At 41.5% G+C, this 17,115-nt stretch overlaps 1 protein-coding gene across 1 annotated transcript; it reads left to right on the top strand.

Annotated features, from left to right (window-relative positions):
• The first annotated feature begins 259 nt into the window (after window positions 1-259).
• xylt2 (xylosyltransferase II) lies at window positions 260-17,045 on the top strand. The gene is made up of 11 exons (XM_043235208.1): window positions 260-422; window positions 7,075-7,597; window positions 7,676-7,851; window positions 8,968-9,170; window positions 10,213-10,293; window positions 11,009-11,225; window positions 11,443-11,619; window positions 11,817-12,073; window positions 12,656-12,851; window positions 13,367-13,700; window positions 14,137-17,045. The coding sequence occupies exons 1-11, from the start codon at window positions 291-293 to the stop codon at window positions 14,457-14,459; spliced, it is 2,619 nt and encodes an 872-aa protein (XP_043091143.1). The 5' UTR covers window positions 260-290; the 3' UTR covers window positions 14,460-17,045.
• Window positions 17,046-17,115: the final 70 nt, after the last annotated feature.

Below are 17,115 nucleotides of genomic sequence, written 5' to 3'. Positions count from 1 at the left end.
TCTTTTGCTTATGTTTTTTTTTTTTTTTTTACCATTTTAATGTATTTTTAATTCATGTATTTTCGTAGGCTACTATTGACTCTCGTTAATTCCTCTCTGAACATCAATTGAGACTCGCTCTCAATCTGATTCAGTTGAATCAGAATCATTTGGTTAAAAGACTCTGAGCCGCAAGGCGTTCTCAAATGGCACCGATCGATTCACAGGTGATTCACAGAGTCGACTCCCCCGAGCGAATCACTCGCGGCTAACGTGACTCTCTGCTCCTATACGCGATTCACGGGGGAAAGATGGTCGCGAGTACCCGTGTACAGAAGCTCCTCAGACGGTATAAACTCGTAATCGCGGCCGGTTTAACGATCTTGCTGATCCAGGGACTGGTGGTATGGAGCCTGCGGAGTCTGGAGGAAGGAGAGGCTGAGGTAGGCGCTGTTTGAAGCGGGCGAATCTGTTCTCCGCGCCTCGGTCGCGCCGTTTGATCTGAGGGTTTCTGATAGCATGCTAAGCTAGGCTAAAGCCGTCAGTCAGTCTCATTAGTTGAGCTGTTACTCCAGTAATAGCGTCGTCGAGTGTAAACAAACGCGTTTGTTGCGCTCTCGGGGAGGGTTACAGTGCATAATACACACAAATAACGCGGTTGTTTTGATCAAGTGTTGTGTTGTCGATCATTTAGAGCGGGTTGTTTTGACCCGGCGTCGGGTTTTAAATGACTGGACTGACTTCACCCGTAACAACTCTATGGCTGGGAAGCAGAACTTAGTCAGCTGTCTACCTAGGTAGCATTTCCTTAATCTTACTGTCACAACCTAGGGAGCTACGTATATAGACCGCATTATATTCATGTAATCCGCCCCACATACATTATAGCGCTTTTCATTCTAGGGAACCTCCCGTTTATTTTATTGACCGTTAATACAGTATAGGGCTGGTATAAATTATCCAACCTAAACAGCATTTTAGAGTATTTTAGGTCCATCCCTAGGCTTTGACACCATGCAACAGAAAATAAAAGCTTTTTAGAAGAAGCAAATAACCTTTGAGTGACCGTTTCCTTAAAGAACATTTTTGAAAAGTTTGTTATATAAATATATCACTATAATAAATTCACTACAGACAACATTTATGGATGCTAAAGGTTCTCCGTGAACCATAGGTGCTAATGAAAAACCTTTATTTTCAAGTATATCAAGGCAGCTGCTTTTTGCACACTGTCTAGTTGAGGACGTTATACAGTAGTGAACACTTGAGATCCGTCACCACTTCTGTTTCATTATGACTTTAAGATACGCTTCGCTTCTGTCTCCTCAGACTGGGTTTGTAAACCGCCGCCAATGAAACGAACCGTGTGCGATGGCTTTGCAGACGACTGCAGCTAATAATGCAGTGTAGTGTTCAAACATCCGAGGCGTCCGTTCGGGAGCCATAATCGGTGTGCCCTTGATCGAAACGCTCGAGTTTTGTCCAGGATGACTGGCCAAGAATTGTGAGGGAACTTAGAGGAAGCCTGCGTAAGTGACAAGCCAGAGAATAACTGTCCGCCGTTCAGGGCCCTTGAGTAACACGTGAACACGTTTGAGAAAGGTTACGAGTTGTGACGAGTACCAGGAATGTGCCGTCGTGTCTGGATTCCTGCTCCACGTTTTACTTCGCCGCTGTCATCCTGCATCGAACCGAACCCTTGTTTGATCTGCGAGTGCATGAAGAGGCTTGAACTCAAAAGGGAGCAAGGCGAAGTGGAGAACGTATTTGTCAAATAAAATAAATCAAATATTTGGGGTCCGTGAGATTTTAACAGTAAAATTTGTCAAGTGCAATTACTGTTTTTTGGTACGTTTTCTGACAGCTTAATTTTCAGCATCATTGCTCCAGTCTTTGGTGTCACACGGTCCTTCAGAAATCATTCTAACATGCAGATTTGTTACTAGGGAAACATTTCCGATTGCAAATGTTTGAAAACCGTTGTGCTGCTTCATATTTTGGTGTAAACTTTTTTTTAAGTCTTTCGTGAATAGAACATTTTTTTTCTTCGTTTCGTTTTAAATAGTAAACTGCTGCAACTTTGTAAATGCCTTAACTGTCACTTATGATCGATTTACTAATTTCTTTTAAAAACAAAACGAAACACTTTTAGGTGTAAAGTGTCCTTTGCTGATGGTCCTGACACTCTCGGGTCCTTATTATGTACCTTTCTGTGCTGTTTAAGTCCTCATTCGCATTAGAAGACGACGTAACTGATAAACATACTCGTATGCGTTATGCTCTGAAGACGGTGGACTGCGTGAATGGAGTTTTTCCATCCTGAGAAGCTCCCGAAATGTCTGCTGTGGGACGTTTCGCATGTTTGCGTGAAGGCTTTCCTGCGGTCTCTCTTCTAATTGGCTCTCGTGGGAATGAAACCTATCGCGTTTCTCTTTCTCCGTACCGATTCCTGCAGCAGGACGCATGCTGTACAGCCGTACCGTTTCACTATCACCTGATTCTCTAACTCAAGAGCGACCCATGCTTGATTGCTAAAGAAGGCCTTCTTTTCGGTGGCCGTCCTTCATTATATGTAACCCTCCAGGTGTACGGCCCGGCGAGCGTGATGTTCCATTCAGCCCCAAGGTGTCCTAATATCAGCCGTCATCCTTGTTCAAGGCAGCAGAATGTAAAGCCCGCGAAGAGGACTTTCGCCAAAAGTGTTCTTGAGTTTGCGTAGGCTTAACTAAGACGCGGTTAGTTAACGCTCGGAAATAACGAACGCCCTAATCGACTAACTGATCGTTTCGGTGACGAGTCGACCACCCAAAGCCGATGTCTGCAGGCTTCGCTGACCTCTCTCTCTCTCTCAGAGTCTCCGGGTGATGAAAGAGGCCATTGATTTTGCAGGCTTTGGTGTCTGAGACTGGAAGAATGAGTCGCGGCGGGTCATGTGACCTCTGCTGCTTACAGAGGGATCAGAGGGAATCTACCTAATTTCTAATTCAGATCCCTCTCTAACGAATCGGGTTCCTCAATGGCCCTATTTAGTACTTTTAGGAAATGGCTCTGGTCCCGTTTTCTACCGAATGATGATCAATTTCAGAACAGGTATTGCGTTTTTAAGTCCAACAAATTGCCTTAATTTTGTATCAAATGTCAATCCAGCTCATGATGATTATAGATAATAGAGGTACTGGATGGATAATATGGATAATAGATAATATTGTCCAGCCCTAATTTTAAGGGATCGCGTTCACTAAATGTTCACAAGAAGTTGCACGCTTAATTGTAGATGTTTTTTCTTCACTAAAAACGTGCAAATGGTCTTTGATGGAAATACACCACTACAGTCCAGTTTTACACCGCTCACTAGCATTCACAAGCATCTTCCCGAGTTTTTCGTCCACACTAAAACATGCAACTTCTCATTAATGCTCAGAAAAACGATGCTGACAGAACAGATGCGTTGGCTTGTAGTTCTTCTAGCAGGATCGTTTCATTAAACTACAAATAAAATGATAACTACAGCAACGTTTTTTTAAAAGCTCTCTAATTCTGAGAATAGTAATAACAATAGAGGAGTTGCATTGACTTTTGGAAATCCGTCAAACTTGCTCAGTTTCGAAGAGCGTTTAAAGCGTCCGATTACAAAAGTGCAGCGTGCGGTTCTGATGAACGGAATCTTTTATCCATCGGCGTGGGCGCTAATACAGTTATTGTCCTGGGATTAAATGGGCCTTTAGTCTTGTGTTTTGTCCACACCGACGTCCATTAATTTGTTCAAGTGTGCAAGTCGCACCCGGTGCAGGCCAATTCATGACAGCAGCTCCTCAGACTTCCCTGTTTTGTGGGTTATTTTTAAGCGTGTGAAGTAAACCCTGGTGAGAGGCAGCGTGGAGACAGCTGCCATCTGATTGTCAACTAGGAAGTGTTGTTTAATGTTGCCCTTTATGCTGTAAGTTTTGTGCAATCTTGTGGGTATGAAATACTGTTGCCGGCAAACCAACAGCCCGATGCTCTACACAGTGCAAATATTGGGGTAGAACGACCAAATTAAAGCTATATCGCCAATATATCGCCAATTATAGGTATTAAAATTGTATTGCATTTATCTAAAATATAAATATAAGCTATAATTCGCTAATAACGTTTGCACGCTGTTCATTTCTTTCACTACCTCTCTTGTGAAACGGCCTTCTGCTTTCTGAACTAGTCTGTGCTACTCAATGTGTTTTGAAGCAGAGTTGTTGGTTCGCTTTGAAACGACTGAGCTTGACGGACCGAGAGGCTCCTGATAATGAGGCCCACCGGTGCTGTTCGGTCTGACTCTGGTCTAGGGCCGCTGGTCAAACCTCTTCCCACAGTCCATTGTTTTTGTGTGTGTGGGCAGCAGACATGTGGCACAGACCCAGACTTGCTGTGTAACGCGCCTATAGCGGAAAGTGCCGGGAATCGCTTGTTATTCCTCCCTCTCCCGTTACATACCTCCAGAGCCACATCAGCATGCCACACGAAGTTGCGGTTAGCTTTTTGTTTGCCTTACCACTGGATGTTTTTTTTTTTTGAGTTTGATTGGCAAAGTTAGGAGCCAAGGTACACTTCGGCTGTCCGCGTAACGCAATTTTCAACAGTGTTTATCGAGACAAATTTTGGATTTCCCTAATATTTTTTTCGGAAGAAAGATATATTGTATAGTGACGAATGACAAAATAATAAATGCCATGCAATTCAGAGGTAAACTACAAGAGGGCAGTGTTACTTTTACATGGTAGGTCTGTTAATAAAATATGTTGACTTCAGCAATCTTTGTTGCATTGTGTGCCAATGGTGATCATTCAGAAATGGGGAAATGGTGCTTTTAGAGGGTTTTTTTCTCCACAGTTTGCAGGCTGTAACTCAAAAGTATTAAAAATGCCCTTTTAAGTATTGGGTCTTTTAAGGCCCTATATATGGTGTCGTTCAGTGATACAGGAATTTCAATATGGCTCCAGGAGGTTTGGGAAATGTATCGCACAATATATTCAAAACAGTGCGCATTAATAAATTACTAAATAGAAATATCCATATTTGTTCAAATGTCCATATTGGCAATTCATAATATCGTGGAACAAAACGAATGGACTGAAACTCAAGTGCACTAAACTATATTTAAGCTAAAACGGATAAAGGAGCCAGCATTGGACGACTAGTCCTCCATCTGAATATGAGCAAAGCGGGCATCAGGCTTTTTTAACAAAAACATGGACGTTCCACCAATGATGAGGCTAAATTTAGCTTGAATTACAGAAACTCTTGTCAAAAGCTTCTTCATTTGGCTTCAAGCTGCTGCGTCAGTGCTGGGACATACGGCCAGTGCCGTCGGGATTTCAGTCAAATCGATGTCTGGCGCTCGGGCTGTGTTGAGTCTAACAGTAAGAGCTGTCCTCGCTGTGATCTCATGAAACGTGTGGCATAATGGGATGTTTAGGACTGTGCGGCCACATGCCTCAAGTCATTGTGTTTGTGCTCGGCGCCGAAGTATCACTGGCAGGTGCGCTGATAAGGCTTTTCTCATGCCGTTCTTAGGTTTGCTTAGCTCTGCACACACCAGCGTTCAGGACTCTGTGTTCGCGCCGACGTTCTGCATGTGATGAAACCTGTTTGTTCAGATTGTGCGCGGTATGTTTACGTCAGCTGCCATAGTAACAGCTTAAACATCGGTAGGGTGTCAAAACTTTCTCCCGCTGCAGCTGAGATTATATGGGTCAAAGGCAAGGGGGTTTCAATCATCAAAACAATAAAAGTTTAATACGGCTTTGAATGGGTTTTATTTCTTTATTGTAACGATAGTTCATATACCAGGAATATGAATAGACCAGGCGTATTTAGATTAAGAAACATATCATTAAAAGACTCAAAAATGGATATTCATTTATTAATTACTTGCCCTGTCCTTTCAAACCCTTAAGAACTTTGTTCATCTTCAGGATACATATTAAGGAGCTTTTCTCCATAGACAACCATAGAGTAGGAACATTGTTAAAATTAATAAAATAACGACTTTATTCAGCAATTGTTCTCCCCTGTATGATTCCGATATTACTTTCATTAATATTAGGGATGGACATTTTCCAAAAATATTGCTTTTAAATATTCAGGCTCATAAAAAATTTAAACGCATATATTTGTTTATTCAAATAGAGTTTAATGAGAGGCATTATTTTTAAGTTACGTTTTTGTCACGGTTACGATTGGACATTACACATTACTTTGGGTTGAAAAACAAGCAGACTGTGCCAATTACAGTACAGAACGTACATACCCCAGACGGTTTACATTTATTGTGTTTACATTGCTTCACATTATAATTATGTGAGAAACAATAATATCCACATGTTCGGGTGAAAGTTTGTTCCTCAGTCTGATAACAGCAAGAACGTGCTGACAAAGATAACAAATGCAGTTGCTTAGCACTTTGTGATTAAACCACTCTCCTTCAAAGAAACGTTATATATGCCTCAAGTTCGTTTCGCTATCATATAAACTCCAAAACATATTATATATGAAAAATGAAGCATTTTGTGTATATCACATGGCCACCAGTAAATGTTCACAGTTTTTTATTTTAAAGCGATACAGTAAATTTGGGAACATTAAAAAAAAAAAAAACTAATACGGCGGCGCCCATTTTAGACTCTCATCACACAACAGCTTTGCACTTCAGCTGATGATTTCCCACAGCGAAACACTCGATAACTCTTGCTTAGTGCAGTAAATCTTAATGAATCTAAAATATGCCAGATAATAGCACTTAATGTTTTTTCTGTGTTGGCAGAGCTCTCACCCAAACCTTCTTCTGTGAGTCGCTATCCTCATTATATACCTCTGATTCCCGCCACTAAACGACGCTAAAAATAACCACGACGAAAAAACAAATGAGAAACAAAGCAAGCACGCTGTGCCTCTGGGCTCCCTGAAACGTCAGCAAGTTTGTTCTTGGAGTGTGAATCATCCGTCTGTTCTAAAACAGACTTTCTCCTCCGAGAATAAAGTTTGATCCTATTTTCTCATTTGCGCTGATGCGCAGGGATCTGGTATCACACCTCTGATTTATTTACTCTGTTCCCTTCTTAGCGGAAACACAGGCGGTCGAAGTTGCCCGACCACAATGGGCAGGAGCAGAAGGTGGACCCCGTGGCCTTTGAGAGGCAAAACGCTCTGTCGGGGGCGAACCACGGCCAGTCCAGGCAGCGCCAGGATCAACCCGCCGTCACCACCATCATCAGAAGGGGGTCCAGACGAAGAAACAAGCCTTCTGTGAAGGACAAGAATGTGGGCCGGCCCGAAGATGGCGTGGCGGTTGAAAAAGCCGCCCATTATGATCCCTCGAGCAGCCGTAACTTCAGCGAGTCGCGGACAGGGGAAATGGCCAAAATCCATCTGGCAGCACCTGGAGAACCGGGCAGCGTTGAGGGTGCTCCTCAAGTCCCCAACAGTGACTTTGTGCCCAAATGTGAGATCTCGGGCAAGGACGCCCTCTCTGCCCTCCACCGTGCGGGTTCACGGCAGTGCAGACAGGAGATCGCCAACATCGTGTGCCAACACCAAGCGGGACAGCTCATGCCTCAGTCTCTGCCTCAGTTTTGCCCACAGCATGGTAACTGCACTCCTTCGATCATCATATCCACATCTAGTCATGCTTAAAATTTGACATGCAGAATTTGTCCGCCTTTAGTGATCTCCAGCGCGGTCCAGCACGCAGATTTTACTGACACTGACCTCTCCAAGGTGGAGAACCCCGTCAGGGTGGTCTTCATGCTGGTGGTCCATGGACGAGCAGTTCGACAGTTGAAACGTCTCCTCAAAGCCATCTATCACAAAGACCACTTTTATTACATCCATGTGGACAAGGTAAGTTAGAACCCAACAAATACTATTGCCGTAATACCATTGAGCCACTCAGAATTACCGCATGGTAAATTCCCTCATTGCGACTACCCTACACTTAAAATTGACTACTTCAAAAGATCAAAAAATCTGAGGTTTGAAGAAAAAGCAGTGACCACATAAAATTTGCCTGGTTGTAACAAAATATTACGTAAATTTTAGTTAAAACTCAGTTTACGTTTGCTTTTCCTATTTATGAAGACAGTTCAAACTCTCAAAAACATGGAATATAGTAATTGCATGTATATATGCTCATAATGTCAGAAAACAAGACCTCTTGTTAAGTATCTTTAAAATCAATATTACACCGATCAGTTCTGACACTCAAAAAAATAGAAACAATATTTTAACATTTAAAAATTGTTGGAGTATGTTACTGTCAAGTCACCCCAATTATAGAGAGTTTGTGTACATTTACATTTCACAAAATACTGCTTTTGTTTTTTTTCTTTAATTATCATCGGTTTCAGGCTTTGGCTCAGGCTGTGAAGAACGCTTGGTTACAGTCGAGATTATGAAATCACTGCAAACCACACCAGCCAGTCGTACTCCAGCCCACCTTTTCCTGAGCTACAGCCACTTTGACCCCAACTGAACAGTTCAACACCAGATGCTTTAGTACCTTTAAAAACAGCCCTGTGGATCTAAGGTTTTAATTTGAACTGAAGTTTTAGAGAAGCTCAGTGACCATCAACTCGCATGCTAGAAAACAAAGACGTGTGTATTGCTGAGGTTTGTCAGCCTGTTGCTGGAGGAGCACTTCTCTCACGCCCTGATATGATTTGGCAGAACATCTGCTCTCTCACTTCCTCTCTATAAGCCTGTCTCCTCTGATTCTAGTGTTTCATTTGAAGCTATTTCAGGTTTTAGCCTCTTAAAAGTAAAGTCTTTCAGAGCCAATCTGAATTCCTGACAAGAAATCTTCCCGCTCCCAGCAGCAGAAGCATTATGGCTGCTAGAACCGCGCTACTGCTGTAACATGATTGAAATATTTAGCGAATCGTTCAAGTGAAAATTCTTGATATGCTCATCTTCTAGACCACTGGCGATGATTGAAGACTGTTATATTGTGCCTTGCAGCGCTCAAACTACATGCACAGGGAGGTGCTGCAGATGGCGGAGATCTACCCCAATGTAAGAGCTACACCCTGGCGGATGGTCACCATCTGGGGCGGGGCCAGTCTGCTGAAGGCCTACCTGCACAGCATGCATGACCTGCTGTCCATGCTGGACTGGAAGTGGGATTTCTTCATCAACCTCAGTGCCACGGACTTCCCCACAAGGTCAGCATCACCAGCATCAGTTTTTGAAGTCATTAGTTGACTTGTCCTGGGGTTCCAAAACTTTTGTCAACTGAACCTATTAGACACAAAATATTTCCCTATAAGTCCGTCTACGTTTTTGTATGAAGTACATTTTTCTAGACACATGCAGGTTGCCAGATTGATGACGCCAGATTGATGACACCAAGTGGAACTGACCTCTTTCGTTTGGCAACTGTTTTTCAGACAAACAAGCGTGTTTCTTAAATATCTGCAAACATTTTAAGGTGTTTTTATGCTTTAGTAGAGTCAAAAACTTTTAACCTTTTAATCTTAACGTCGACTAGTCGCCAGTCCTATATTTTGAAAATCCACATTTACGCAAGCAGTCAAATGGAATTTAAATGCATACTCTGAAAGCGCTTCACATATACACGTCCTTTTATAGTTTTATTAACATGAATTGGGTAGGTTTTTTTTTTTTTTCATTAAATTTGATGCATTATTAGCCTTTTATTAACTCAAAAATCCCTAGACGAACTCCTGTTGGAAAATCCTGCACTAGTTGGTTGGTGGAGGAAGCCATTTCAAAAGATTGTTAGGATGAAGTCTATCTTCCCAAAATGCATTGCTGTGAGGTCAGTGAAAAAGCATGAGATGGATACTGATTTAAGAGATGCATATGGAGGAACCTTCCCTTGAGCTTGTGATTGAAGACGTCAACTCAGAGCCGCTCTCATTGTCTGCCAGCGTGATGATGCTGGCAAATCGGTCTCTTTCTCTGCAATCTGTTTTGGGAGGATTTCTCTAACACATCAGAGCCGTACGATTTCACAATCCCTCCAGCTGTTGATGCTTTTTCTTTATTAAAGTAAGCTAAAGTCAGTGTACATGGCCTGATCCACATGTAGACGTTGATACCGACCAAATCCTGTCAGCAGCAGCTAATTCTATCCAGATGAAGACGTCACCCACGCCACCCTGCAGTCAGCACTAGGGTTCTCACATAATCCCTCGTTTTTATCTCCTCTTTCCTCTCCTCTCTCACTCTCATCTAAAACAGGACCAATGATGAGCTTGTGGCTTTTCTCTCCCAGAACCGTGACAAGAACTTCCTGAAGTCTCACGGCAGAGAAAACGCAAGGTAAACTTATTTTAGATTAAACTTTGGGGTTATTCCAGGTTGGGCTAATAGTTCTGATATGCTGTCTGCATCCAGGGATGCTATAAATGCATCACAGATTGTCTACTGTGATTATGGATCGGAGAAAATTCATTCATTGGAATGTTTGAATTCATTCACAAAATGAATGAAACTTGCATATTGAAGCATCTATTTTTATGCTTTCTTACTTGCAAATCAAAAACCTTCAGGAAAAGCTTATGTTAAGAAAGTATGCATAAAATTCATTTTTGTATTCATATTGTTTCCATCACGGTAGTAAAAAATTGCCACCTTCACAGCCTAATATTTGAATTATGAATATCATAGTTTTATTTGAGTTTGCCACTTTAAATATATATTTTTTAAAAAAGCAGTAGATTTTAAAATAGAATTTACTAATGCATTACACAATAGTTTGCAAGTGTCCTCTGTTATCATTTCTTGTTTGGTTGGTATTTCGGTTGGTTTATTTCCAGGTCAATAAAAGACCAAACCACTTTTTCAAAAAAAATTTCTTTCTATTCAAAAATTTTGGCCTTTTTAATGAGACTCCTCCTGTCACTCATTATGATTTCGGGATAGTTACACTGTCTTGACAATTTTGGCATGCCTCAAATAAAAAATGCAGCCTAACTAGCCTTGACAGTGTTTATCATGACGTCAGTCACCATCCTGCTCTCTCCTGTCAATGTAGGTTCATTAAGAAGCAGGGTTTGGACCGCCTGTTTCACGAATGTGACAACCACATGTGGCGTCTGGGCGAGCGCACCATCCCCGAGGGGCTGGAGGTGTCAGGAGGCTCGGACTGGTTCTCCCTCACGCGCAAGTTTGTGGAGTATGTGGTAAACTCACAAGACGAGCTGGTGACGGGACTCAAGCAGTTTTACACCTACGCTCTTCTGCCTGCTGAGGTACTGGACTAATAAAATAAAATAATGGCCCATTTAAGGAAGCGGGATGAATCACTGTTATTGTTGTGAATTAAATCTGGTTGACTCATAAATGCGTGAGTCTGTTAATGTGATACTCCATGTTAATTTTATTTAATTGGCACAGCAGTGAGCTGTAAACATTAAGCGCTGTGTCCCTGAGGGTATATTAAGTAATTCCTCTCTGTCTGTTTTTCAGTCTTTCTTTCACACAGTGCTGGGAAACAGCCACATGTGCGATACTTTGGTGGACAATAATCTGCGTGTCACCAACTGGAACCGGAAGTTGGGCTGCAAGTGCCAGTATAAGCACATTGTGGACTGGTGCGGCTGTTCACCAAATGACTTCAAACCCTCAGACCTCATCAGAATACAGGTCAGTGAAGCGTTAAGTGTTTCCTGCAGGTGTAGTGAATCAGAAGCCACACAATATTGAAACGATCACAATGGGCCTCATTTCGTAACTGTGCTGTTATTAGTGAATAGGATCCAGTGCTTTTCAAAGAGATTTGCCTTTTCTTGCTAGATCATAGACGTTGACACCAGCTCAACCTCTCTTTTCTCCCATGACAGCAACTAACACGGCCCACGTTCTTCGCTCGTAAGTTTGAGTCCACAGTGAACCAAGAGTCTATTGAGATTTTGGACAATCATCTATATGGGCAGTACCCTCCGGGCACAGTGGCACTGAAAGCGTACTGGGAGAGCCTGTTTGAGCAGGCTGATGGGGTCTCGTCCCTCAATGATGTGGCCCTCACGGCGTACTCCTCCTTCTTTAGACTGGGCCTCCGTAAGCAGGAGACTTCTCAAAGCGGTTCTGAGGCCTGCAGGTGACAGTTCTATCCATCCAGTCTGTCCATCCCAACTAGTTTGACCCAATCCATCCATTCTTCATGTCAGTCCCTCAATCCCTCATATCCATTGCTTAAAGCCAACCCAATATGCAGTTCATCCAAATCCGTTCATCTATCCTATCCATCTAAAAAAATGTTTTTTTCTATCCCAGTCCATCCCTCCATAAAATCATTGTTCAATCCCAATCCTATTCAGTCTATCCCAATCATTCTATCCCAATTTATTGCTACTTCAAAATCCCAATCCATCAATCTGTCCAGTCCATCCCAATCTTTCTAACCCAATGCATCCCTCCATCAAAATCTTTCCATCCCTTTCATTAAAATCCTTCAATCCCAGTCCATCCCAATCCAAACCATCCATTTATACTATCCTTCCCAGTCCATCCACTGTCCTGTAGAGTTTAGCTCCAGCCCTAATCATGTTCTTGATTATCCCTCAATCCCAATCATGTCCATCCCAATCTTTCCATCCTTCCATCCCGGACCCTCCATTTCAAACCATACATCCCGTCCTCCAGGCAAGTCAGATTATTAATTTGATGTTTTTACCCACAGGTTTGAACCTATTGGATACCCGGTCTCTGTGCACCTGTATTTTTATGATGACCGTTTCCAGGGTTATCTGGTTAGGCAGGAGGTGCAGAATGTGATGACCAGGTCCCGTGAGATGCTGGAGGTGTGGGCTGTTCCTCAAGCAACTATGCAGCTGGAACACAACCTTCATGAGTTTGAGCGTCTCAAACACCTTGAGGTAAGAAGAACAGGGAGATCATTGTTAATTATTTGGTATACTTCAGTCACAATATAATGGACATAAAGACATTAATTCTTCTGCATTGTAACTTACATTAAATGTATTACTCACAAAAGAGCAGGCCCCTCAGGTACCTTATTTAAAAATATGGATGTCTGAAATATCTGCATTACTCCCACTTGAAAGATAAAGATAAACAACTTGATAAACATCAAAATCACTAATCACTTTTGGAAGATTTGGACAGCTTTTTGGCATTATGTTAATAACTTTTCTTGATGCTCTGTTCTATTCTGAGTAAAATTACTTTCCTGCCTGTTATGATGGCAATTAATATAAAATTTTATTGAATATTGAAGTTTATTGTTCTAATAAAAAAATATACAGTCAAAAAAATGAAATGCATACATGAAACATTTACACAGAAAACAGAATGTGCATTTGGAGAATATATAAAATGTATTATGCAGTTCTTTAACAATGCATATTTTGTGTATGCTGTTTTATATCAGGTCGGAACCGAGTGGGACCCAAAGGAGCGAATATTCCGTAACTTTGGTGGTGTGATGGGACCCTTAGACGAGCCGGTGGCAGTCCAGAAGTGGGCTCGTGGACCCAACCTGACAGCCACCATAGTGTGGATTGACCCAGCACACATAGTAGCAGCCTCTTATGACATCAGCATAGACGTTGAGGCAGAATTTACCCAATACAAGCCTCCACTCCAGCGCCCCCTCAGGCCTGGAGTGTGGATGGTGCGTGTGCTGCGGTTGTGGGAGCGTGTAGCTGAAGCTCGGTTTCTGGTCATGCCTCTGGCCTTTAAGGGACGTGAGCCCCTGCGCAAAGGTGGGTCATCAGCATGAATTATCATTACAATTTAAAATAACCATTAAATGTATTTTAACATATAAGATACATTTTCAGCATTATTACATCAGTTTTCAGTGTCATGGTTCTTCAGAAATCAATCTAACATGTATATGCCAACGTCTTTGTTCAGTTTAATGAGTCCTTGCTAAGTAATGTATTTTTCTAGAAGGTATTTTATCTATGTATTCAGATTTTATTTTAAGCAACATCGTTACTACTGGTTAATGGTCCTGTAGAGCATAGAAATAGATTTTAGAATACATACATAAATATATAGGTATATATTGACTTTAGTACAGCCTTCAGTTGACTATTGATTATTATAGCTTCCTGTTTTATTCTGAATGCAAATAATTATTCATAGGCTAATGACACCTCTCTTCTCTTTTCTCTTTTCCTCTCCTCTCTTCAGAAGACCATGGTTGGGTACATGCAGGTCCACCAGGTAACGTGTATTTGGAGCAAAGCTTCCAGCAGCTCTCCCATGTGTTGAAGCTCCCACCCAGTGAGCCCGCCCTGCAGGAGGCGCAGAAAAAGACCTCCCTGGTGGGGAAGCCACTCGAGGCCTGGGTGGACAGCTCTCTCGGGGCTTTCTGGGTCACGGGAGACATTTGCTCTGAGCAGACCTCCTCCTGTACCACCACAGGACTCTGCACCAAGACATCTTGGAGTTCCTTTTCCCCCGACCCCAAATCAGAACTGGGGCCAGTCAAAAAAAACGGTCGCATTAGGTAGCCTTGCAAGCTCGAACAAATGGAGCATAGCGACAAAGGCCCTGAAGAACAGTCCACAAGAGTAATGTTTACGAGTTGTGGTCTTCAAGACCATCCCATTACTAGTCAAGGCACCTTCTGTTGAGGGCGGGAACTGGTTGAGGGTGAATTTACGAGAAAAACAAATTTGCACAAGAAGACTGCCAGAAGTGGACATGTGAGTCTTGCTTTTATAAATCAATGTTCAGATGTCATCTAAATACGTTGTTACAAGGTTTGGAGTCTTATTAGCACATAGTTTACGGTGTGGGTTTGTGATACAAAGACCCAAATCTCAACGATTTTACACTTTTATTCTTTGTTACGAGAAAAAACTGTGCACATTATTTTCCTCTGTAAAACAGTGGTCAAAATTGGTATTTGAAGCTGTTGGAGGCAAGTGGCTGGAGTCCTCTGGCTGTATCGCTATGCTTATTTTGAAGCATTTAATATCAAAACTTCAGAAGCAGATTGAAGAAGTGCACTTTACTGTAAGACAGAGCTCCCTCCCGATTGGCCGAGTCTTCGCATAGGAGACGGAGCTTGTAGAATCGTCATGAATTTCTGCCAGTGGAATGATACATTCTCTTACGTGACACGATTGAGCTTCTCGGAGATGCAGCACTGCATGGAATCATCGCATATAGCAACAAAACAAACACTAACAAACGCCGTCCGTCAGGAAACAAGAGTCTGAGTTTCGTAATACTGTGACTTTGTCGTCGTTGAATGTCCTTTTAGTTGAAAAACACCTCATCTGGAGGACCTGCTTCGAGTTTGCTCAGCTGCACACAAATCACAAAGTACGAGGAACGTGGATTGAAATATGAGACTGCCTGAAGATCTGACCCTGCTGAAGATCAGTCCGTGATCTGTCGCTCATACATACACTTGTGCTTGTATAACGTGTTATATTTCACACTTAATTCTGGTCTTCCACGAGTTTGTTTCTCAACTACGAATCATTTTTAATACTCTTTCTTGAACTAAAGCTGGTGGAGAACAGCACAAGAGCTTGAGACTTGAGTTACACTAGCTGCTCCGATGTCCATAAATAAGTGTATTTAGAGGAATATTTCACATAATCACGTCGAACCTTTTGACTTTCTTCTGTGGAGCACAAAAGAAGACCTTACAAGTGATGGGTCAGATGAACGAATGAATGGAAATGACTTGTTTGCTATATTCAGTGTTCTTATTCTTTAATATCCTGTATTTTAAAAAAAATCCATTTCTGTATTCCAAGCTACCATTCTGTGAAGTTATGAGACATTCAAGAACAATGGCATTTGGTGTCATTGGATGGAAAACGCAAAAATAATAGATAGATAGATGCATGCAAAAATGAAGATTTCATGACAGAGAGGGCGATTTTAGTGACTTCGTTGAACCAAAAATTTTAACTCTGTCATGATTTCAGCTTCAAGACTTTGGTTGATCTTTGAAACATAAATGCATTTTTAATGGAATCTAAAAGATATTCAATCAAAATCAAACCACTTCCGCATTGATCTCCAATACATGTTTAAGAGAGAAATGCACTTTGTAATGCAGTCTTACTGATTTATTTAAGCTGTGGTATCCAAGAAGTTCACATTTTAGCCCTATAAGCAAAATTAGCTACGTAACGAACGTCATATATCATTATCACAACATTATCATAGATTTTTATTATTATTATTATACAAAACAAATAAAATTGGGATTATACCTCTGCAGTAACTGGGATTACATTTCTGATGACCTTTTTAAAGCTTGAAAATGTTGATTGAATGGAATTTAAATGGAGGTTTCATTAAAATCTCTTCATGTGTGTTTCTAAGGTAAATTAAAGTCTTCAGTTTGTTCCCCACACAAAGCTATCACATGATGCCGTGTGTGAGTCTTGAGGTTAAACTTGAGGTTCTGCTTCTTTCTGTGTTCTACTGAAGAAAGTCATAGAGCTGTCCCTTTAAATTCACAATACACTTCAGATTGGAAAAGAGTCTGTTTTAATGTGTCATAGCTGGTTATTACCGTTTTTAACCACCCACGTTTGTCCATTTATGTGTGCTGTTTTGCTTTCTTGCCTTCCAATGAAGACAATAAGAAACATAAGTTCAAACTAATGTGTCTTGTACTACATGCTGCTTTTATTTGGCAAATACAATGCTTCTTTTATGGTAGATTTTAAATGCACCGTGTTTCAAAGATGCTGTTTCAGGTTTTGATTTGCCGATCGGAAAACTCTGTTCATTTGTTTTTTAGGTTTAAAGTGTCCTTTTTCTCTTCATGTACGTGCTTCAATGAAGCTTTTGTGGTATCAAAAGAAACAAGTGAAAATAGGATGTAAAGAATGAATGAATGAATGCTATTTTTGTATTTAAAGTCATATTTTAACCTGTCGGTGAGAACTTGAGAATGCTGCTTCAGCTTTTGTTTTACGTTCATCATCAGCCTCACAGGGTCTCTGTGGGCTGTGAACACCAGTCTTAACCTGAAAGTTTGAGACGCGTTGAACCCGAGCCTTTTTAGGGCCAGGGGGCGGCAACAGATGACACATGATGGCACAATAAAGATGTGAAATCAAGTCAATTTGTCATGTTTTATTTATTTGTCGATTGGGAAAATTTGCAATATATATATTTTTAAGCTTAATT

Source organism: Puntigrus tetrazona, chromosome 3 (genome assembly GCF_018831695.1).
Source record: "Puntigrus tetrazona isolate hp1 chromosome 3, ASM1883169v1, whole genome shotgun sequence".
Taxonomy (NCBI): Eukaryota; Metazoa; Chordata; class Actinopteri; order Cypriniformes; family Cyprinidae; genus Puntigrus; species Puntigrus tetrazona.
Note: the sequence above shows the minus strand (reverse complement) of the source record. Positions and strands in the feature narration are given on the sequence as shown.